Source organism: Onychomys torridus, chromosome 18 (assembly GCF_903995425.1).
Source record: "Onychomys torridus chromosome 18, mOncTor1.1, whole genome shotgun sequence".
NCBI lineage: Eukaryota > Metazoa > Chordata > Mammalia > Rodentia > Cricetidae > Onychomys > Onychomys torridus.
The window spans coordinates 20,712,327-20,737,259 of record NC_050460.1 but is presented as its reverse complement, the minus strand read 5'-3'; the positions used below and the strand labels follow the sequence as shown (position 1 = coordinate 20,737,259).

Sequence of the window (24,933 nt, the reverse complement as noted above, 5' to 3'; positions counted from 1 at the left end):
TGACATAAAATATAATAAAATATATTTTAAAATGAAAAATGTGAGACATGTGCTTATAGAAAAATTACCATGCAGTACACATTAAAGTTTCTAATTTTTCAAAAATATAAGGCTTGGAGGTTTTTAGTGCCAAAACTCAAAGAATTAAGACTAAAGGTTTGCATTAGAAGCATGCTTTGATTTCTTTTCTTTCTTTGTCCCTCTGCCCCATGGTCTACCTATTTAGCCCTTCTTGGTCTGGAACTCACTGGGTATACCAGGCTAGCCTTAAACAGACAATGCTGGAAACACATTTTTATTGAGCTACTTATTATAGAGACTTCAGTCATTCAACACTTAATTCAACCAGTTGTCCCATCATGACATTATTAGATTTGACTTGCAAAAATCGACCTTCCTGTGTCAGTTGGTGTAGTCTGAAACATGATCCTTCATTACCTCACCTCTTCATTCCTCCATAAGTGTGCAGAGTGCTAGGCACCTTAGTGTCTTCCCCTCCCTCACAAAGAGGTGTCTCTCTGTTTTACTGCCTTTACTGGTATCAACATTTTCAGCTACCTCTTCTGGAACTCTACATTTATATCTCAACCTATTCTAGTCTGAGTTCCAAAATTGTAAGCCATTTCAAATGCCAGATTAGCAAGCCTTGCCAATTTTGTTACATTAGAAATTAGTTTTGGTTCTCAAATTATTTAGGAAAAAATGCACCTCTCTTATTCTACTTTTAGTAATCTAATATCAAATACTTTGCACATACCCATTGTCTTCTTTGCTTCATTGTAAACTCAGGTTATGGCTAAATTTACCAGGACCTAGTCAGTAATCACAACATCATCCAGATTTCCTTCATTTTGCTTTCCTGTGGGATCTGCCTTATAAATCCTCTCTCAGTGGGTCTTTCATCAGTAGTCTCACTGTGGTCCTAAGCCAGCCTCTAATCATCCAGCCTAGTTATTTCTGTGGCCTCTTCCCTTGGTCCCCCTTCACATCTTGGTCTAATTTGTACCCATTTTGCACCCTGTTCTCCTATGAGTTGTCCTAGAACAGCTCTTGATATGTCAGCAGAACTTCCACACTCCTTGAGTGAGAATCCTTTGCCTTAATGTCTCCTACACTATGGATTCTGTTCTTTACCCTCTGCGCCCATTCGGGCACAACATAGACCATTATGTTGGTCACATTAACCACTTACTGCTTCCCAGATGTACTACATCTCCTTGGCTCTGTGACATTATTTCCTCTGCTTTCAGACTGCCTTGGTCTGCCTTGACCTTACTTGTTATTCTGAGTCCAATGGGTTTCAGAAATCCACTGCATCTTCTCCCTACATCTCATTACATCTTAGCACAAAAAGGAAAATCTTCTAAAGAGAAAAAAAGAAAAGCAATTATTGGACCCTAGCAACACTCTAGCTCACCACTCAAACTAAAATTTGGTGTAGAATCTTGACTCTAGAAGAAATTCAGCAAATACTTTAAGTTAATTACAACAAAACCAACAATTGAATAAGTGCCTTTGAATTGCTTTTGTCTTCTGCCCTACCCACTAAAATTGGGAAACAATGGCTAAATTTCAAAGAAAGATTGGGTAAAACTGGGTAAAAGGTCACATTCTTTTGATGCAGGATATTTTATTTAAAATGACTGGTAATTCTGACAAGAATCAGAGATTGATGTGATGTGTTGGTGAAAGAATTTCGCCATCACCTTTACAGACTTATCTTGGCTGAAAAATCTATCCATGGAAATTTGCATTAATTTGAGTTTCTAAGTACCATGAAGGCCTTGTGTCTCAGATTTTTATGTTTATTTGTTTAATAATTATAGTTCCTGATCTGAAAAAAATCCACAGAAATATATTTAATGAAAAATCCATAGGACTATTAACTTACTATTAAATATATTAAATATATAAATCATGGTTATTTCCTCCATCAGCTCATAGAAAACTTACTGCTTTTATTGTAAGTAAGGTATTTTCTCTTTGCAATTTTTAATGTGTGTGTGTGTGTGTGTGTGTGTGTGTGTGTGTGTGTAGGTGTTTTGTTTGCATGTATGTCTGTGCATCAAGTATGTGTAGTGCCTGAAGAAGAGAGAAGAGGGTATCTGATACTCTGGAATTAGAATTATGGCTGGTTGTAAGCAACAAAGTGTGTGCTGGGAATTGAACCTGAGTCCTCTGGAAAAGCAGCCAGTGAGCTTCACCACTGATTCATCTCTTTCCCCTTTTTGTTCATTTTTTGAAACTTTTCCTCTAGGATGTATGGCTTGACAACTTCATAAACCAGAATATTGCTTTCCTATTAAAAATACAGTAAATACATATATTCCCCAGATTATTAATCTTACTTAAAAACATCATTATTATTACATCAATGATCCAAGTATTTGTTTTTGGAATGAATGCCCTTTTTATTATTCATGAGCAATAGTCTGCTGCCTTTGATAACAAAGGTAAAAGCAAGCAAAATATAGAACCTATACCCTTATTAAACCTGAAAAGTATGGCATTTCTCCTTATCAAATTTGATTGTTAGGACTTGGCAAACTTTATAGTTTATCTTAAGGATAAATTATATTTGTCATTAATTTAAAGCAAATCAATGGCTGGATCCCTTTATCAATCCAAATTGTATTAAAATGGATAAATATTTCAAGAAGCAACACAGTTAAGCCTAAAGCAAGTTGATTTCTCTTCATTGCTGTCTCTATTGTCCAGTTGTTGTCTATCAATGTCCATCATTAAAATGTATAAAATATCTAGTCTTCAATTTTAATGCCCAAAATTTGAAACACCACAAGAGAGTAGCATCAAGATATAATAAAGTAAATATTTTATTTTATTGTTAGTGCTATAGACAAGACCTCACCATCTCAGTAAGAGGAAAAGTTAATGTGGTACCTGCCAGGCATACCCTGCCCAGTCACGTGGTATAGGGAAGGACAAAACTTTTCATAAAATTATGTTGTTTTTGTCTGGATATTTCCCTTGTTGGATATGACAGTCAAACTATGCTTTATCCTGGGGGAGATGATGCCAACTCTAATACACATGCCCATTTGTGTCTTTCTAACAAAGAAAAGCTGCTGAATATAACTGTTCCATAATATTTTGTTGTTTTTCACTTTAAATTCCATTTTAATTAATGAGATTGAAATTGAAAAATATATGTTTGTATTTCTTGGAACAATAAGGTCTAGTATCCTTTTATTTTGGGAGCCAACAGACCATCTTCCAGAAGCATTTGTCTCCTAGGTCTGTTCTTCTCCAAGCCTCTACACTTGATCCTAACTCCCAGAATACAGTCAGTACTTGACGTGGCATAGCCTTACAATTTCCAAACTGACATTTTGCCTTCAAGGTTTGACTCACCGATGGTTTCTTCTCAAAGGTCTTCTCAACAACTTCTACCCATGATTAGAATTTTTACCACCCCTCTGGCCTTTTGAGACCTTGTGAATATTTTTTACGCAGCACTCAAACTTAACATTGTAGTTAGTGTTGTTATGTCTGCCCTCGCCCATAAGTTTTAGTCATATTGTAGATGGATATGTCTCTGGAGCTTTACCTAACACATAAAGAATAGTAGACACTCAGAGTTTGTTCAAATACATGAGTCAAGGGAATATTAATGTTTGGGAATGTCCATAGTTTCTCATACACAAAATAAAATGGCTCAATCCAGCTGAGACATAGAAATGTCTCCATTTACAATTTTTTTAGCCATTAGAAAAAAAAATCACACCAAGTTTCATTCTATCTTCAGAGGACTGATCTTGTATGCCTTCCTGGTATACTTATACCAGAAAGTATAACTTCTAACAAAGTGAAAACTTGGAACAGATATGTGTATATCCTTATTTGGCTTAATCCCATATTCCTTTCAGTATTTCAAGGCACTTTTCTTATGGTTTTGTTATATCATTTTCTCATCTCTAAAATGCAATACAAAGGTATAACAGTATAATTGATTTTCATTATTCTTGGAATTATATAAAATAATAGCAAACACTGAACTGACATTGAATCACTGGTCCCTAGCCAAATAGAGGATTAGATTTCTTTGAGAATCTGGTCATAAGTTTTTCATGAATTGATCAAACTAACATTGATTGTTGTGGCTTCCTGCTAAAAGACACCCAGTTTAATTCACACTAATATCTAACACATGCTCTTCCTCTGTAAAGCACACTATATGCTCCTTGTTCTTCAGATCAGTACAGAACCCTTTATCACACCATGCTGTGGCAATTTTAAGCAGTGAAAGATTCTCACTGTGTGTGGGAGTGTGTGTGTATGTGGGGTGGTGTGCTTGTGCATGTGTCTATGTGCATATGCATGTGTAGAACATAGAACTGTATAAACTACTCAAAGGGCACTTGTTCACAGCATGGGGAGTGAAAGAAAGAGTAAGGAGAACATGCTCATTTTAGAGCCCAGCTGGAAGTATGTGCTTGTGCACACCTCCAAACATATGAATGATCAACCATCAGCACTGTTAGTTTGTGGATTACAGCTCCATTCTAGTAAGTAAATAAACTGATGTGACATTTCAAGAGGTTATGAATAATTTAGATTGTCCATGTCTATTCTTTAGGATTGCTGTGATACCCAAAGCCAATCAGGCTAGATGCATGATTTACCACAGAGTAGGTACACCTTACTGTTTTTATTGTTAGAGTTTTTATTGTAACTGCAATACAAACTTAAAAGGTGAGCCTTGCTCTTAGGCTGCTTACAAAGTCACTGGGAAAAATAGCATGACTGAGGCTAGACTGTAGTCATGGAGAAGAGATATTTAAGTACAGTATGTCCCAATTTTGGAAATCTAGCAACATAAAGGTCTGAACTCAGCAGTAAATAAAATATTCATGGGAGTATTAGGACTTGAGAACAAAATTTCAAGAAACACACAATTTACAGAAGCATTCTTTGAATAGTCAGAGAGAATGATCAAAAGCACAGCAGTGATGTAAACATTGAAAATCCAGACCAAGCTTTCTTAGAAGTGGCCTACACATTGGACGGTGAAATTTCAGAAGGCAGGAGGGTGAAAGCAAAGAAGAGTTTGTGTTCTTAGAGTTTTTATGGTAAAATCCAGTGTCCTGTCACAAGCAGTCAGGTGCCTATCCCCATATGCCAATTAAAAAGAATAATGTTCTGATAACAGGGGAAGAGATTTGTACAATGTGGCTATGTTGGTAAGATGATTTAAACAAAATGCTGGTGGCCCCCAAGTCTGTTTGAAGAGTCATTGGTGTGGGGTTTAGATTTACAGGCCAAGATATATGCATAGTTAGCAGAATTGGTCAAGCTGTGGCCTGGCCTAGCAATTAGCCATCATTGTCTTGGCTCCAGAATGTCCTGCAACGCGACCTGATAAGTTGTCAGAAATGTGTGAAGTTTCTTTCAGGCAGACAGATTCTTTCTTGGATTGCACCAGGCCTTCATCCTTTGCCTTTCCCCAGCATGAAAGGAAGTCTTAACTCTGGGATCTGTTAATCCAGTAGTCCTATAGTCAAAGGGAAGACTTAGCTTCTATTTGCATAGCTCCTCTCCAATCAGACAAATTACATTTGTACTTGATTCTCTATAAACAAGATTCCTAAATATTACTGTTATTTTAAAAATAAATGGTTTCCCAAAATAGATAACATGGATTAGTCAGGAGAGGAAGAGTTGAGCTGACAGATAATCCTCTGTGGAGGCACTGGAGACACAGAGAGAGAGAAAAGGGAAAGGGGGTTTCAAGGACACTGAATCAGAAAGCAGAAGAAAGAAATCTTCAATGAAAGAAATTCTCATAAGAGTATCTATTTGGGACGTTGTCTTTTTTTTTTTTTTTTTTTTTTTGAGACAAGGATTCTCTGTGCAGCTTTGGCTGTTCTAGAACTCTCTCTGTAGACCAGGCTGGTCTCCAACTCACAAAGATCCTTCTGCCTCTGCCTCCTGAGTGCTGGGATTAAAGGACTGAACCACCAGCGCCCGGCTTGACATTGTCTTTCTTACTTGTCTATTGTCATGACAAAACACCTCTACCAAGGGAACTTACAAAATAAAGTATTTGATATTGGGGCTCACCGTTCCTGGAGGTTAGAGTCCATGACCATCATGGCAGCAGGCAGGCAGACATGGTTCTGGAGCAGCAGCTTAGAGTTTACATCTCATTCACAAGCAGGAGGCAGAAGGAGCTAATTGGGAATGGTATGAACCTCAGAAACCTCAAAACCACTCCCAGGACCACACCTCCTCCAACAAGGCCTTACCTCCTAATCTTTTCCAATCAAATTCATGAGCTAGGGAACAAACATTCAAATGTATGAGCCTGTGGGGACATTCTCATTCCAAACACAGTGAAGAAATAAATTATTGAAAGACTCTATATACTGTGGATTATCAAATATGCTAGGATCATCAAATTCGTTTGATTGTAAGGGCTAGCCTTTCCTCACATCATCAAATTTATTTGATTGTAAAGGCTAGCCTTTCCTCATGATTTTCAGGTGCTAAATAACAAATCTTAGTACACTTAGTATTTTCCAACTGAATTTTTTTTTCTCCCCTTTGGCTCACCTAAGACACAATTTACAGCAGTACTTAATGAAACGTTCATTTTTAAAGTAATATTCACCTTATGTTTATTACATGCTGATGTTTTCTTCTCTATTTTGTTAAGAAAAATATTTATGACAGTTCTTTTTCCAGTCTTTGACATGTAACTTGTGCTTGACATTTTTATTTCTTAATCATTGAGATTAAATAGGAAACTCTTACCTCAGGTTTTCAGCTTCTTTTTAAATCCAGATCATATTCCAAAGAAATGCAGAATCCATTGATCAAAGAGATGTATCAGAAAGAGAGATTCTGATTTAAATTAAATCCAGCATCATTTGTTGTTACCCGGCCTTGGAGTTCCAACTAGAAGACTGGTAGAAGAGATGGTGTTGTTCTAGAATGGGTTTGAAGAAGTTTTATTCATGAATGGGTTTGAAGAAACGGGAGGGACTATTTGCCTCACAGAAAGCCTTTCTCCGTTTTGAAAAGTGGTAAGCACCTTAGGACTTTCTAAGAAGTAATGGGTAGAAGGTTCCAGTGTGTGGAAAGTTGATTCCCTTGTTTGGAGTTCCTCACTGCTCCCTAAATTCTTTGAAATTGTTGTTTCTCTATCATTTTCTTTAGAATGCCTCTCCAGGCTCCACCTTTCTGATCCTTGCTCACATACTAATCTGGCAAGTGAAAAGGAGATGGGCAGGAGGAAGGGAGTACCACACTGACTGTCTCCTGGGAACTTAGAGCACCATATGGAAAGAGTAGGTTGCACCAGATAACTATGCAAAATGGAGGAAGAGGAATTGGCAGGGCAATTTTTATAATACATTTCAAAGTTCAGTAAAGAAATGGCTATTCTGTCTTGGTAATGCATGACTTCTTTTTATACGTTTACCTTTCCATTTTTAGTCTCTTCTGTTACATGGGCATGGAGAGAACTGATGAGCAGTCATATATAGGGGAGATTCTCTGATGAGAATAAGTTCATTATCTCATTAAGGGGATAATTATTTTACCCACTGCATTCCTATGTCTTCATATGAATCCACTTCTGAAAAAGTGGTCTCCTGGTAATTAGTAAACCCAGATGAATTAACCCTCAAGGGACAAGACAATAGAATATTCTAGTTTTTGGAGCAGATCAGAATGTCATGTATCTGTAGCCAGAAGTTTTCTCTGGTCCTGCCAAGTCCCTGCAGTCCCATGGCCCACTTACAATATAATCACACAGAGGCTTAATACTATTTATAACTGATTGGCCATTAGCTCAGGCTTATTACTGACTTAATGCAAACAATAATAGGTCCAGCCTATATTGTTTGCCCCCAGGGTCTGTGGAAGAGTCTACCAACCAGCAGAGTATTCTAATCTGAGGGTATTCAATGAATCTAAGCACACTGAGTTCTTTAGTCCATTCACTTTATTCTTCTATGGCAATTCTATCTACACAGTATTTTCTCTGCTCTCTTACTTCGCTCCTCTAATCCTTCCTGCTTTCAGTACCTCCTGCTGTTCTCTCATCATTTTACCTAGTTCTTCCATCCCCATCCTCATCTTTGTTCTTCTCCATCAATCCTCCCAGTGCTCTCAGAGAACCAGTCTATATACCCACACAGTAATTCTTTGGTAAAACAATGTGAGGCTTGAAGTTTTCAGGGTTTCAGAGAAAGTTGATAAGGACCTGCACATAAAGCAATAATTGTCAGCTTCCAATTACAACCCAAAAGAGAAGTGACTAAAGGGGAGTTCTCTGGTAGGGTCAACTTAAGGCTAAGATCAATTAGGGAATTTATGAGCTCAAATTATAATCTAGAAATAGCTAGGTAAAATGTTAGGGGTCAGTAAGTCACAAGAAAGTAAACTGCTAGGTGGCTAAGCAACCTATGTCAGAGCATATAGTATTTGGTTAGTAAAAGCACTTTCACTCAGAGTAATTGCTGAGAAGAAAATCTAGGAATAGCACCTGGTTGAGAATACATTAAAAACTTAATTTGCATAAGAGAATCTTGGCACCTATGGCCTGTCTGGCCTTGTAGGCAATCTCCTTGGGTCAGTGGGAAGTAACTGCCTTAACTCAGTAACTAGCAAATGGCTAAAACATCATCCCAGCAATATGAGCAGTAAATCTCTTAAGTTAAGGTCTTGTGTAAAGAACCGGGGGTGAAGATAAGGAGTTGAAGATTCAATTGTTAGAGGTTCTTTTCTCTATCTGTGAGTGAGATAAGCTAATGTTGATCTATGTGCTTGGAAAAAGGTATCTTTGCTGAAATACTTTTGTCCAGAGAATGGCTCTGGACAGATATATGTTAATGAAAAATAAACACAGCAGGACAATGGAGCTTGGTTAATGGTGACTCATGGTATTTGACAGTAGTCAGGCTGTGGCTGACTGTTCAGAGGCCACAGACTTGGGAACATTCTTTCATTGCTTGCAGCCTTCTTTGTTTAGGTCTTGATTAACTTGAGGACCTCAGTTCTCTAACATTTTCAGCCTTTATGTTTATATAAAAGAAAGATGTGAGATTAGAAGTCAGAGATGTCAAAAATCTCTCTTTGGTGGCTTCCTGTTAAATTAGAGCATTGTGGCATTGGGATATCTCTTCCCTCAGTAGTGAGTAGCCAAAAGGTTGCCTTTGAGTCACAGTCTGAAACATAAATTCGAGAATACATTTACAGAAAAGAAAGACCAGTGTTAAGTAGATGAATTAAGGATAGAAATGGCATTTGCTAGAGAAAGGAATATCCACAAGACCCAAGATTTTGCTTGTATTGGCTTTTGATATTTCATTGGACCTTTACTGATTTAAATGAATGAACTAGACTCTTTATAAGATATGTTAAAGAGTATTTAAAAAGCTTGTCAAAGACATCCTTAAAAGTTAACTTCGGTAACCTTTAGACTTCCTGCCAAGAAAATAGACCTGCAGAGATTGGCAGACAAAAGCCGCCTTTGCTGTGCACACAGAGCGGGAACTTGGTTAAAAATGTGAAGAGCAGTGTAATCCAGAGAAATAAAGTTCTACTTGTAGCCGATTTGTGATTCGAGCCAATTTTAGGTACTGGATCCACTCTTACTCTCCTTATTCTTTTGCAAGGGTCAGAGCCCCCTAGTGGCAGAGAGCTGGAAAGCCTAATCTGGTGTGTTGACCTCCACGACTCAAAAGTCTACTCCATGGCTGCCTGCAGCTCTATGTAGCCCCAGCCTTGAGTGGAGAGGCACAGGGCCAGAAGGAGTGGTAAGATTTCAAAGAGAATTCCAGATGCGACACCTCTGTTTTGTGATACATATAAACAGAATGTCAGAATCAGAGTACAAAAGAGAAAAATCAGACCTGGATCGTGATGGAGAATAGATTTGATATGATTCAGGGGATTTCTTCCTTAATAACTTCGTCACTTGGTTCTTTTTTCCAAAGACTGCCATCCTGCCTACTTAACCTCAACTATATCAGATCCTAGGAATGAGTTAAATCGTAAACAGTAGCCTCTCTGCACACTTGGAATGGGGGAAGGAACAGAAAAGTCAATGGATGTTTTGGGGGAGGAATATTCATGATATCTCAGAGGAGGCTCAGATAAGGTGATCCCCAGCATAGCAAAGAATTAATCTACTATAAAAGACTGAGCAAGCTGGTATGCATAGTTCTAGTGTAAGATATGCTGAGAAAAACCATGACCCAGAACAAGGTCTTCTCAGAACGTTCTGACCAGTTACCACTTTTCTTTTTCATGGCAGGTTGTCTAAAGAGGTATTTCAGATCTTTTAATGGTTCACAGGAGAATGTTGTCTGAGCCAAACTGCTGAACTCATTTTTTAAAGTATTTTTATTAGTCCCTTTGCAATTTATACACAGTGTTGTTTGATCATATTCGTTCCTCATCCCCCAACTCTCCCCAGATCCCTCCTCCCTCCCCAACCCATCCAACTTTGTGTCCTTCTTTTTTAAACCCCTCAAGACGAATGTGTGCTGCCCAAATATTCTTGGATGTGTGGTTTCCCCTTGGAGTGAATGTCGGCTCACCAGGGGCTACACCCTTCGAGAAAGCTGACTCTCCTACCAACAGCAAAGGATTGCCAATAACAACTTAGTTCCAGGCGGGAATTGATACGCAAGGCCCCTCTTCATGCTGGGGTTTTGGCTGGTTTGAGCTTGCACAGCTCTTGTGTAAGCTGTTACAACTGCTGTAAGTTCATCTGTGCAGCTGCCCTGTGAGGTCCAGAGCACAGTTTTCTTGTGGTCATCTACTGTCTCTGGCTCTTACAGTCTTTCTGCCCCCTTTCCTGCTCTAAGTCCTGAGCTTTGGGAGGAAGGGGTGCAGTGTATGTATTGCATTGAGGGCTGAGCATTCTTCAGTCCCTTATTCTTGGCTACTGAGCTCTTTTGGCACAGGAAGGTACAAGAATGCCATGTCATGTTTGTGACTTAGGCTATATTACAGGTATTTTCCTTCTATGGGTAGAGAAGCAGAACTTGTTTAATGTGTGACCCACATTGCATTACTATAGTTAGGCTTGCCTGAACCCCAAGTGCAGCAGGGTTTCTAGATGTCTTCTTACCCTGCTTGTAGCTCTCTCTACTTACTGTCTGGTTACCTGGATGGTTTGGATTCTCTAAGGATCCTTACTTAAGAATGAACACTTCCATGTCTTGATGTTGTAGTTATTTTTTCCTCACCGAGTATTGACCATCCTGTCCTACTGCCTACAGGTGAATAATCAATATATCATAATCAGCCATATGATTGTCATGTGCATCTTTATCTTTCACTTTTAAATGAAGCCTGGGAAAGCAGTACCAAGCATATCCCCTGAAGTCCCAATAATTGAATATCCCCTTTCTTTACTACACTTCTTCCCATCTGCAGCATCTAAAAGGTTGACTTACTATGCCACTGTTTATTGGAGCCTTGGGTCCCAAACTTATCCCAAGGAGACTGGTAGCTTAATGTAAACATTGATAATTGAAGCTATTAAGTACCTCTACAGTCAAGCTGTCTTGCTTCACAGCACAGCAAAAAAAAATGTGAAACACAGCCAGTGGATCCAAGAGCAACATCCTTCTGCTATTACCAAAGTGAATCAGTTTCTGTGAGGATGCAACTAAAGGAAGAGCAAGGAAAGATAAAATGTGTCATTGAAGACTTGTTTTCATCTAAACAAGCACATAGTGGGAGAGTGATGTCAATAGTCTGCTCTCAAAGCATTCCAGATCTGAGGGTTTATATGGTCCAGCAGGGGCAGCCAGGCCTGAAATTGGAAGCCTGTGCCCACAACTATCAGGTCAGTTCATCCTGGAAGCTATAGACCCTGGAGCTGTGCACCCCACACCCTTGGATGAGCTCAGCTGTCCACCTGGGTTTTCATGTGCTTCATTGCTTTCCCTGAATCACATGGTTCATATGTCTTCAACCCCAGCCCCTACAATAGGATGATTTGAATGATAATCTCAGTCTGTCTGAGTCCTTGATGGCTTCTACTTGCCTAAAACCAGTAGATATTCTGCTTAGATATGGGTAAGGGGAGTTGGGGGGCAAGAGGATAAAACTCTAATGCACATTATTTGTTCTGGTCAATTCTAAATTACTTTTTGCTCACTTGCCTTTTTTAAAATATACATATGTCGTTCAAGCTACACTTGAGGGGTTGTTCACTTAGAAACAAATACTGTGAGAGCGGGCTCAAATGGATTCATACAGCAATGTTGCTTGCAATCAAATGCCTTTTCTACATAGTTTCCCAACAAGGAGACTAAGAAGTCTCACACCTCTCAAAGCATCAGCAGTCCATGTGTTAGTCTATATTGATGGTGTGTTCATAGGTGTTATGCATGTGCTCAGCCATGAGCAGCCATGTTTTGAAAAATGAGTTCTATTGTACTGTATCTTGAGTTGCCGTTGGGTGTTTGCCCAGCGGAAGAACTGTCTGTGTGCCTTGGAATTCATCTCACCCATGGAACAGCTTCCAAATGTGTTTGATTCTATCACCTGTCACTCTTGCCTCTGGTCCCCCCACCCCCCTTTCCCATCTCATTTAGTATTCTTCCTAGTATGCTTTCCTCCAGTGTTTAACCTTGACTTTACCTATTCAACTCTATTCTTGGTATTCATATTCTTTATCCCAAGGGGCTCCTGTTTTCAACTATGATTAATTCTTCACATTACTTTTGTCTTTGGAGATTTAGACTTAAGTCAAACTGTCTCCCAGGCCTCTTCACTTGGCTGCATTGTAGATTCTTAATGCTCAAGCAGATGAAAATGAAGCTCCCTTTCTTCTTTTCCAGTGCAGGTATTTCTCATGTAAGATGCAGCATATGGAGGTACACTGCGGTCCTTGGTATCCTGAGCCGGGAACCAAAGATGGATGTTTGAGTCTCTGCTTTCTCACCTGTGCAGTTTGTCATCATGCGTGGTTCTGGGAATGAAGCTACCACCTTTCTCTGCCCTCGGCACTTGGAGCTGTTTTATACTGTACTGCACTTTATGTGCTACTCAGTATCCTAAAGCAGACTTTCATTTTTAACTAAACTTGCTGCGTAACCAGTGTGAATTGATGGCTCCACTTTATGTGACCCTTGTCCTTTTCCCTCTCTATGAATAGTCTTGTCTACTCTATCCAGCCTATTCAAGACCCATTTGGAAATATGTCATTCGTTGTGTTTCTCAAATTGGTTTAATTTTTATTCATGAAGTACATACTCTCTCTTTCTCTTCCCACTTATATTTAGTGGGGAGCAAATTCTCTTTTTAAAGGCAATCCCCTCATCATGATAGTCTCAAGTTAGTATCACATACAGATAAAGGTTTTGTTCCTGGCTAGCCAATAATCCACCCATCACACATATACTCTTTGTCTCTCTGTTTCTTCACACACAGTCTCTCACACTCTCCTCCCTGTTTATCTCTCTCCAATCCTTTCTCTTTTCCCTCTGCCTTCCATGTCTCACTATAATCTACTATATTTTAATCTCTCTTAGTCCATTTATGCTGTTTCAGCAAAATAGGGAAGCAAAAAGAGGCCCCTTTTTCTTCTAGTACCTAGGAGCTAAGTCCAAGATGAGTCACAGGAAGTTCACTTCTCCTGTGGGGCTTACTCTGTCTTCCAAGATGGTGCCTTATTATTACATCCTCCTGAAGGGAAGAATGTTGTGCCCTCACATGGCAGAGTTGGCAGGGTAAGATAGCCAAATTCTGCCTAATGCATCTTTTAAAAGTGTCTTAATTCCTTTGAAAGAGCAGGAGTCATCCTCAATCATTACCTGAAGGGATCATCTCAAAGGGATAATCACACATTCAACCATTGTAATTAATACCGGAATTTACTTTTCTTGTGTGTTTATTTTTTAACTGGTGAGGACTGAAGTCGGGGATTTGGATATCCTAGGCAAGCACTTCACCACTGTCTTATACACCTGCCTTAGTTGACATTGATCAGATAAAATAATCTGACAAAAGTAAGGTAAGCAAGAACAGGTTGATTCTAGATTATAGTTCCAAAGGTATATTGGAGGGAAAACAGAGCAGCCATCGAGGAAACCATGGCGGCAGAGGCAGGATATTGCATCTCTACTCAGGAAGCAGAACACGAACAGGAAGCCTCAAGACTTATGCCCAATGACCCACTTCATCCAGTGAGGCGCCACTTCTTATAAGTTTCCCAACCTTCCCAAACACTGCTGTCAGCTGGAGACCAAGTATTCAATTGCATTAACCTATTGCAAGTCTTTCACATTCAAACCACAACTCTAACCCTAAAGTCATCACTTTAAGTGTGTTTATTTACTGACTCTCTTTGTTTCCTGGAGTTTAGGATGGATGAGTTCAGGACCCCACGTGACTTATTCACTTTTAACAACCCCCAGTGTAATACAGGATGCAGGAAAAAAAAATAATTCTCTATATACTTCTTGCATAAGTAGATATACTTCCAATTGTTTTCTCTTTCTTTTCTCACTCTTCCATCCCTGTAGCCTTTCTTTTCTTTGGCCCTCCAAAAGCCACTACTTTAGGTAGTAAAGCTTATTTAGTCATATCCTTATCTTTAGTCTTTGCCCCACTACACGGTGATAGCTGGCTAATGCTTTTGTAATTTTCCATATCCATTCTTTTGTTGAGAAAATGGAACATATTCTCCAAGTGCATTCTGTAAGAGAAGGAGTATTATCAGTATAGATAGATACGTGGCAAGGTTCCCTATGTTTAGTAACCTGTGTTGGAAGTTGTTGCTTCATCTAATCTAAAGACTGTATTTGGCATCCTTGTTACCAGAGTTTGTAGAGACATAACATGGGCCTTGACAACTCTAATAAGCAAAGCTTGAGTACTTGTCCACAATAGATCAATTACACAGACAAAAACAAGCCAACAAAACAAAACACAAACAAACAAACAAAAAATAATGAAAAGCAGGTAATGTTATTTCTTCAATGTGGCTGTATCGGGAAGAGGCACAAAGGGTTTGAGCAAACCTCTTAAGTCCCAAGTTTATCTCCAGTGCCCTGAAATGAGATCAGAGTTTAAATGAAGAACCAAAGATATCATATCTAAGCAGTCCCAGGCCAGATGTGGTCCTGTTCACCATTGACTCATCATTATCTTTGCTTCAGCCTCAACCTGTAAGGTGATCAACTGTTTGAGATTTTTTTTTCAGGAAAACAAGTTCTCCTTTGGTTGAATTGTTACCTTTTCCCAGCCTGAGATTCCTGGGGAAATTCCCATTTCTTTGGGGGGGCAATTATTTCAATTGTTTCATATTCAGAGTGAGAGACACACTTTAAAATATCTTCATGTCTTCCAGGCCAGTTACAACACAGAGAACAGGAAGCAGGCCTATTACTTGTATTTGTCTATAGATATGACTGTATAATTTGAGGGCATGAATAAGTCTGATATACCTAGGTACAGACAGACTATGAGGCAGGACAGCAAAAGGGGAAATGAGGACAGCAATAGTCTATATCACACATGGCTTGTAGCTACCCAGTCTCTAGGTTGGTTTATCCTATAGTTTCCATCCTTATAGTAGTAGATGTAATCATTCAGCCTTTCCTACAGTTAACCACACACTCTTGAACAGGGCTAACAAAATGTACCAAATCTTTACCTCTGCATTATGGAATCTTATCCTTTAGGGATTATCTTTGTCCCTTGAACCAAACATTTGGTTCCTGAGTTAAGATGGAGGGGAACATTTCCTGTGACTTGGGGTCATCAAATCATTAGCCTAACCTACATTTCAATTTTCATACTAGAACCTCTTTTGTGAGTTACACAAGATGATGTGTAATCCATCAAAAATTTGCCAAATAGAAGTCAATCAGGGACAGCAAGATGAATGACTACTACCCATTAAATAAAACATTCTTTTCACTCTTCTTCCATAATGGGACCTTGACTTCAGTAGACACCAAGGTGTTTGTGTTTCTCCTTACATGATACATTTATTTCTCTGTTTGTCTTCCTACCAAGAAGACATAGTCATATGAGTATGACCTTTGTGTCCCACAACCATTTGGAAGAACAGCACCTCTAACTGAACAGACATCTGGTAATCACTAGACTGTACCAAAACCCTCTTACCAGGTATATTCTGAGAAAAGAGAGAGATCTATTGAAAAATTATAGGTACTCAAATCAGTATTCTGTTTTCTCCCTTTTGCTACAAGAGTTAAAGATATTCAAAGAGGATTGAGGTGGGCTTGAAAGTCTTTACCAATGGTAGCTATGTATTTGCAATAATGTAGTAGTAAATACTGTTTATGTAGCCAATCATAAACAAGATGAAATAGAAGAAATGCAATCATAAACAGTCCATATATTAAACACTTTAACAGTGTTAGGAATTACCTCTAAAATTCACTTATCTCTTCCAGGTAGCTTTTACATATTAGAGAAATAAGGTAGGACAGGGAGGGACCACATAGTTTTTTAAAAAAAGATAAATTTTAGTATATATCTGCTACTTCAGTTTTCATACAACTGAGGCTCTGCTAAGGACTTTAAGTTTTTGAAATTAGTCTAAGGCATGGGATCAGTGTGTTAAAGCATGAATGTTATCAGAGCACACAGAAACCAAAGTAGCAGGATCACCCCTATGCCAGCACAGTCTAGAGCAGGATCCAGGCTTGTCAGCACTACATAGCAAAACACTGTTTCTAAAAGCACACACACACACACACACACACACACACACACACACACTCACGCATGTGCGTGCAACTTAAAAGAAAATGCTACTGTGTGATACATATCACATAGTATATGTGATATGTATATATAATATTATATAGGATATCTTTAGCATGCAAGAGCATTTAATGAACACTGTCAAGTAGAAATGTCTACTCAGGAGTCATTCAAGTGTCCAGAAATGTTACCAGTCTCCTCTTACAAACATTGTCTTGTTTGGTCTGTTCCATTCTGTCAGCCTGCTCATGTTTGACAAGTAAAAGTGAATTAAAACATATATCTGAAGTTAGTATACGTATTTTTCAGTGTATTTGACACAAGCGAGAGCTGTTAGTTCAGATGCTGAATTGTATCTGCAAAACCAAGTCATTCTGACTTCCTAACACTTTCCTTTAGTTTTGAATTTCACTAGGTATCTTCTATGAGCAAATGATAAGGATAAACTGATGCACGAAAAAAAGACTCATTTTTCCCAAAGACGCCTTCCACATCACTCCAGACAATGAGTGTGGTTTAACACATCTCATTGTGTCTTACACGGCCTGCATTAGTCAGAAAGTGGCTGTTGATTATTCTGAAATATGATCAGCAATGAGATCACAGGGGAACTTTAATCTGAGCTGCCTTCCTACTCTGATTCAATAAAAGCCCATTTATTGTTCCTGAAAAATAATACAAAATGTTTGCTACATTCTGTGCTTGCTTAGGTTAAGACTAGGGTTAATAATTTATGTTTTCATGTTTGTCCTTTGGTTGTTCGAAGAAAAAAAGAGCACTGAATTCATTATTTTCATCAAGGAATTGTGTATGTGCAGTGGCCTTCATGTATAGCAAGAAGTCACTGACCCGCTGTCAGGAAAACATGCTTTGTGAAGTGTTTTTCCAAAATGGAGATGCATTTGCACAAATTGCTTCCCTCTTTCTCTTAGTGTCTCTTGTTAGCAGCAGAATGCATTTTGTACAATGGCTGGAGGAGTTAAGATGCAGAGACCAAGGTCATGGACCTCAACATAGCCATCTTGCATGCACAGGGATGAAACCTACAGCCTTGGCCTCATTAGCTCCCTGTCCCCTACTGAGTCAACCAGCCATAGGCAATTGGAGAACTCTGAAGGTTAATTCTTTCTGCCCATAGGTAGAGTTACAGCTCAGTGGACTAAGCTCTTAAAATGTTAACCCTCCAAGCAAGAAATTTTAAGTGGTAAAAATGGCAGGTAGTACAGAGAGGTGAAGCGACTTGAAAATGAGTTTAAAGCAGAGGTGCTACTCGCCCTCCCCCTCCGCCCCAACAGTTACATAAAATAGTCTAAAATTTTCACAGAGGTTATAACTTGAAACATGTTTCCACCATGTGATTGCCAGGAACTATTAAAATAAATAGCACAAATAGGGCAATTAAATATAGATACTAACAGCTTCAAACTACAGAAGAGGAAATGAAGCAGCCTTGTTTTTCATCTAAAAACACCCAGGTGATTTTATTTGGAAGGAGAGCAAATGCTTGTTTTGAAAAGCTGCATACGGAGAAGACAAACAAAACGGACAAATTAATATTATTTCTGCCCACAGGGGAGTCCTGCCCTAAGCTAGTGAGCCAGTGTGCTGCAATGTGCCTGCTTAAGTACCTACAGACCAGTTAGATAGGATCCAACTGAGGACACAACCAAGCAGCCTCCGTCTGGGTAGCATGCCTCTGCTGGGCACTGGAGGTCTCAGATCACCCTTCAATGGGCACCCTTATTTCTTCTCCAGACTACTTTATCTTGACGGCACAGCATACTGTGAGAACCCAGACAAGTCTTTCTGGTGACATCTCAAATAGGAAATTATCAGTGGCAGAACTGAGTTGAATGCAGTAGTCAGTGTGCTCAGGGTGAATGAAAAATGAACCTCAGAGTGAGCTTGTCTGCTTGCAAAGAGAAAACCAGACAGTCATTTGCATAATTATAGATGAAGATAAAAACCAATAGGTCTTTGTCCATTAGCACCGAGGATACTGGTAAGGATTTTGAACTTTAAAAAGAGCGTGTTAGATGTTGACCCATTCAAAAAAAAAAAAAAAATCAGAGATAAAAACCAGTGATTTAAAAATTACTCAGGACTTATTAAGTATTGTTACACGCGCTCTTTGCCAGAAATGTTGAACATTTCTTTACTCTTTTCAATAGATAGTTGAAAAGCAAAAATACAATAACTGGGAAGGGCAGAACAAGAATTTCAACTAGTCAGGCTTGCCTATTATCATGGTCTCACTACACTGTTATTAAAAACAATAAATTAGCAATCCTGGTTTTCAGCTCACAGGATATCTTGAGGTCGACCAGTACAAGCAACTTTTTTGAAGGAGAACTCATAAAACATTTGCAAGGAATAATACAATGACATTACACAGTATAATATAGACGACAATGGGACAAATCATTGTGAACAAAAGGTGTTTAACTATTCTGGTTGCTTCTGGGATGCAGATATGAAGCTGTGTAAAGACCTTAGAATTATGGTGCTGAAACGCCCCCTTAGAGATCAAGAACGTGTCAGGATGCAAAGCGGTGTTGCAAATATTCATATGATGTAACCATTCCAAAGAAGTGTTGTTGAAAAGTACATTCTCACATATAAATACTAAACTTTTATCTAATTTAATTTACAGAACTTCTTTCAAATAGTTAGCAATCTTCTAGATGAAGAAAACAAGGAGAAATGGGAAGATGCACAGCAGGTAAGGTGGAGATGATTTTAGAATTTATGATGAAGTAGGCTAGATACAGTTTTTAAAATACATGAAAGGTCAATAGTTTGATTCTCCAAGAGTATAAAAGGATTTTGGAAATCACTCTAGATGACAAAACAGTAATTTTACAGAAATCAAATCATCTTTTAAAATATCAGCCCATGGGAGGAATTTTGTGTGAATGTATCAGAAAAGGGAAAGAAAAAAAAAAGAAAGCACATTTAGCTATTTTGCAACTTCGAGAATCTAATATGTAGCTGTTTTATACTTTAGTAATAGACTTCTCTGTGGTTTGTAGACAATGGGAAAACAAGACAGTCTAATAGCATATATCTCGATAGAAGTGATATGCAATTTACTAATGAGAAAATCAATTGCAAGAAATTCATACTTCATGGAATCTGCCTCATGTATACAGATGTGAATTCTTATTTAGAAAAGAGTTGTGAATGTAAACTCTTTCATAATCATGTTCAGACCTTTCTTTCTGCCATACTTTATCAATTATCAAGCTTCTTTAGTGACTTAGTCTTTTGAAAATGCCTTGACCTGCCATCGTGTCATAACTGTAAGACTTTTTTGTAAAACAGAAAAAGTGCTTTCCAGATAAACACAAGGGAAATATAGTGTTCAAATTTCCATGGGCATTTAATATAACTGAGCATGAAAGTTCTTTGTGTTTTCAACTTGACTCTGGTTAAAAAAATTCCAAGATCAAGGCACTCTTTAAAAAACAGAGCAATTACAGAAGTTCAGGTTAAACCATCCACTCCCTTTTTTCTTTTATAATCACAGTTGAGGCCTTCAGAAGTGAAGCATGCCCTTTTTTCAAGTTATGATAGGAAATCCACAAGTAGCACAGCATGGTCAGCCTTGTTATCAGGTACCAACTCTGTGTTTCTGCCCAATGTAGGGGGCAGGGAGAATCAACTTTTAGTTTAAAACCTTGGTCTATCTTTTTCTGCTCCTATGAATTATACACTTGTCCTTGGCCTTTGTCTAGAGGACAGTATTGTTCCCTAACTGTAAGGAAGTGGTGTCTTCACCCAGAATACAGCTGTTGTAGGAGAGCATATCTTTCTAGAAAGCTAGAGACTATTAATTATGGATATATTTAGAATGAATGTATGATATTCTATTTAAAACAAGGCTGCAATTCATCACATGGTATTCTGTAGTAGAGGTCACAACTTGAGCAAATAATAAATGGGATCAGGCATTCTCGTCCATGGAAAAATCATGAATCCATGATTTGTTTAGTTGTGATTTGAGATTGGTTCTATTCTCATTTTTAAAATATATTTTTCAATTGGACTGATCCTTAATAATTCTTTAAAAATGACTTTTTGAAATTTTAAACGAGGCTATTTTGTAGCTTTTACTGAAACAGTGTTTATCGTAATTACAGCCACATGGTAAGCATGTGTGGCACAAAAGATTACTTCTTTAAAAAATGAGGGGCTAAAAGTCTACCAAAAATAATCCTTCTGATCTCTCTTTATCTTAGAGAAGTAGACTTAACAAAAATAACCCTGAAAATAGATCTTTATGTGAATTAGAAAACTAAATGAGTAACTCTGATATCAGAATTTTGCAAATAGCATGTACATTTCTGAAAAAGTACAGCCAGCCAGAGCTCACTGGTTATCTATCAACTCCACTTAAAAAGATTCCAGCTGTATTTAGATAAAGAACCCTTACTGAAAATCTAGCCTACTGAAGTGAAAAAAGAATGTGCTTTTAACAATATATCACACCCATACATAAATATATATATACATACATACATACATACACACAGAGAGACACACTGAGGCAGGTGTTGACAGTGGATTTGTCATGAACTTCATATTAGAAAGTCCACTTTCATGACCCTGGCTCAAAGGACATCTAGTCAACCAAATCCAGCCAATGTCTATTATGTAAACACCATTGTTCATTACCTGCTACCAGTGGCTGTTCTGCAGCAAGGAACGAAGTGACTTATTTCACTAGCAGCCCCGTGATCTGAAATGTATAAAGTACTTACCATTAGGCCCTTATCAAAAAAGCTTACCAGCCCCTGTTCTATAATATTTGATGGCTATTGGAAAATAATAATTAAAAACAAGACCCTCTGCCAACATGAAAAGGCTGAGCAAGTGTGAAGTCAGAGGTCACACATATTACAAGCAGCCCCCGAGACTGGAGCTCCTGAACCCTTGGGAGAGGCATAATGTACAGCACCACATATGTGTGTTCAAGCTCAACAGTACCTGGTCCTGCAATAGGGACCTTCACTGGTTTCTTGTCATAAATGTATCATCATAAAAATGCCTTGGTAATTTGGGCCATCTATCTTCTTGTTAATTGGCTTTCTCCAAAGGAAAATAAGTTTCTTATATCCTTTCAAATGGAGACATTTTGAAGCTTGAAGCCACGTTCATGTGGCCATTGATTTAGTTTTCATACTCTCAAAAGGCACCGAGGGACAGAAACACCGTCTTCCTTAATGTTTTCATTTCAAAGAGAGAAATTACTGGATCTTTAAGATGGCAAGAAGCTTTTTTCAGTTTAAAAAGACTCACAAATATTTCAAAGAGACAGAAAAAGCCTTAATATTACTAGTTTTCTAAAGTAAATACTTTAAGAAAAATTCAATTAAAGGAGATGGAGACCTTGTTTCCAAGAGTGAAAATCAAGCCTCTTGTGTTTAACTTGCATTCATCCATATACCAAACAACACCCACGATCTTACCCAGGAAAGTCAACAGGGCCCAGTGGAATCAGGAAGCCCTAGAGCCCAGAGGAACTTCATTCATGCTTGTCTATGGGGCGATGACTTTTCAGAATCCCCATTTAGTAACTGAGCGTATAGGTGAGAAAAAAGATGGACTTCCTAAATAATCCTGGTGTTGAATATTTCAGTTTTCTGTGGAATATGTGTATATGCAGATGGATAGATGAATTTCGTATATGTGTGGTATTTGATTTTTAGATGAAACAGCGATAGCCCTCTGCAAAAATACACACATAGACATACAGCCTGCCCTGTTGATCCCTTTTCTTCCTAATCCATTACCTCACAGCTCTTGCCTTAGGCTATCCAGTTAATCAGGTCTTTTTCTCTCCCACTCTGGCATTTGTAAAATAAAGTAACTGGAACACAAACCACTTAATTTTTCATGTTCAAAAGCTGTAGGGATTGCCAAGTGGTAGTGGCACACACATTTAATCCCAGCACTCAGGAGGCAGAGCCAGGCGGATCTCTGTAAATTCGAGGCCAGCCTGGTCTACATAGCGAGATCCAGGACAGGCTCCAAAACTACACAGGGAAACCCTGTCTCGGGGGAAAAAAGCTGCAGTGATGCAAATGCTCACACATGATAAAATGCATATGTGTCCTTAGGTGTCTTTGCTGTTACATATGGTATAAGCTTTTCACAGGCTATGGTATCTCTGAGAAATCAGATCCTTTTGTGTGTACCATGGTATTGGCTAATACACTCAAAGCATGGAAGTAAATTGACTTGCTGGTAGGTAGATGCATAGGTACATAGGTGGAAAATGCAGGTACAGAAGCAGACAGATGAAAGATGAGTGAATGGATCCTGCCTTGGTTACTAGTAGACTGACATAATGCTTTTAGCTACATTGTTAGCCTCCTTGAGATTCTGTTTTTAGCCTACAATAAGTATAATATTCTTCCAGAGGTTTGTTCCTTTCATGTGTACATGTAAATTATTTATATTATAGCTATGATTATAATCCTATAATTATTGCTAATGTTCATACAATTACTAATTCAATTATTAGAAGTAAATGTTTCTCACAAGATATTGACCATACAATGGATTTACTATTTTTAAATATCTTTATGATAGCATTAATACTTGTATTTCTTTCCCATGTTCTCTATATAGATATTAAGCTAAAATGCTGAGTCTGGTTTTAGTGTTTTTTTATTTAAGCAAGGGAGTTTATTGAAAATAAAATTAAGTTATTTGTGTGTAGACAATCTACTAAACATTTTAAGGGTTTTTTTTAGCTTCTGGAGAGAATAATTAGTGTATCATGTCACTTTCAAACTCTTGCTGCGTGGCACCTGGTATCAGAATCAACTGTTAATTTAAAAGCTAACAGATTACTCCAGTTCAGAATTAGAAAACAGAACTCATTTGTGTTTTTGTATGTTGAATATCTTACTTTCTAGTTCTGTAGTCCATTATATGGAGTTTTCATCAAGTCTAACTCGCACTTATTTTTCTAGATTTACCCAGGCTCAATAGAGTTAATGCAGGTGATTGAAGATTTTATACACATTGTTGGAATGGGGATGATGGACTTTCAAAATTCGTACCTAATGACTGGAAATGTAGGTAAGAAATAGGAGTATTCCTCAAAACTTTCTTGAAATTAAATGCCACAGTTTGCACCACACATTTCCAAATGTAATATTTTTGGTCATGTCTTTAAGTATATGTGAAGAAATATATTGGGGAAATTTAATGGCTGCAGTTTAGGTGGACCAAGCCCCACATACATCAAGATACATCAAGTGTGTACCCCTGTTAAATATGTACTATCACATGACTTGATAAGCAAACATCTCTTCACCCAAGGAAGGGCACTAACTACAGAACAAAATAATATCATTTCACCCAAATCCAATTTGGGGAAAAATGTGTCTTCCTAGATCTATTTCTAGGAGCCTGGATAGGGGATTGCTTACAAAATCATGCTGCTGCATCACTAAACAATTCTATCCCTGCATAGATGACAACATAAGAAAGCAGTTTGCCTGGAGCTTCCTACCCAAACTTCAGGCAATCCACTGAAAAGTCTCCTCTCTCTCCCTGCTTGTTTACTTAATGAACATATCCTGAAGGGTGGGAGGGGGATGGAAGGAGTGGGTCTTGAGTCTTGTAACTTTCTCAGCTTCCTGAGTCTTGTAAATTTCTTGACTTTCCTGAGTCTTGTAAGTTATATTAGCTACCTAAATCATTTGATCTCCTTTCTTCCTCCTTCCCATCTCATCCTTCCTACCCGCCCCACTCCTCTCTCCTCCCTCCATGAGGGAATGTTTTAATGTGACACAAATCCCTACTTAAAATTTCTTTCCCTGGCTCTTGCAAGGTTGCTGTCCCCTCCTCCATGATGTTCCCTGAAATTTGAAGGGGATGATTTGGATGTCTAATGTTTTTTCCTTCCATTTTGGGTAAGCATGGAACCACTAGGCCACAGCAATGGTCATTTAATCTCATCTTCTTAGATAGTTGGTTGCCCATAGTAACCACTGCCCACTGAAAAGAGTAGGTTTCCCACCAAGGGGAAGGGGCTTCTGTATCATTTCCAACTTTATTTCTCTCTGTTCTAAATCCAAATTAAAGTGTCTGTAGCAATAAGAACTTACAGTGTAATTCTGGTATGCAACCAACATTCATTTCGATAGCCTTCATGGCTTCTGGGACTTCAGGGGAGATAAGATA

The 24,933-nt window shown here is 38.3% G+C and overlaps 1 protein-coding gene across 3 annotated transcripts in view; it reads left to right on the top strand.

Moving 5' to 3' along the window:
• Positions 1–24,933, top strand: part of Adgrb3 (adhesion G protein-coupled receptor B3) — a 725,876-nt gene that overhangs the window by 328,259 nt on the left and 372,684 nt on the right. For all 3 annotated transcript variants that reach the window (XM_036167755.1, XM_036167756.1, XM_036167754.1), the window contains exons 11-12: positions 19,385–19,453; positions 23,715–23,823. In XM_036167755.1, coding sequence (XP_036023648.1) covers positions 19,385–19,453; positions 23,715–23,823 — 178 coding nt within the window. The remainder of the gene's footprint in view (positions 1–19,384; positions 19,454–23,714; positions 23,824–24,933) is intronic.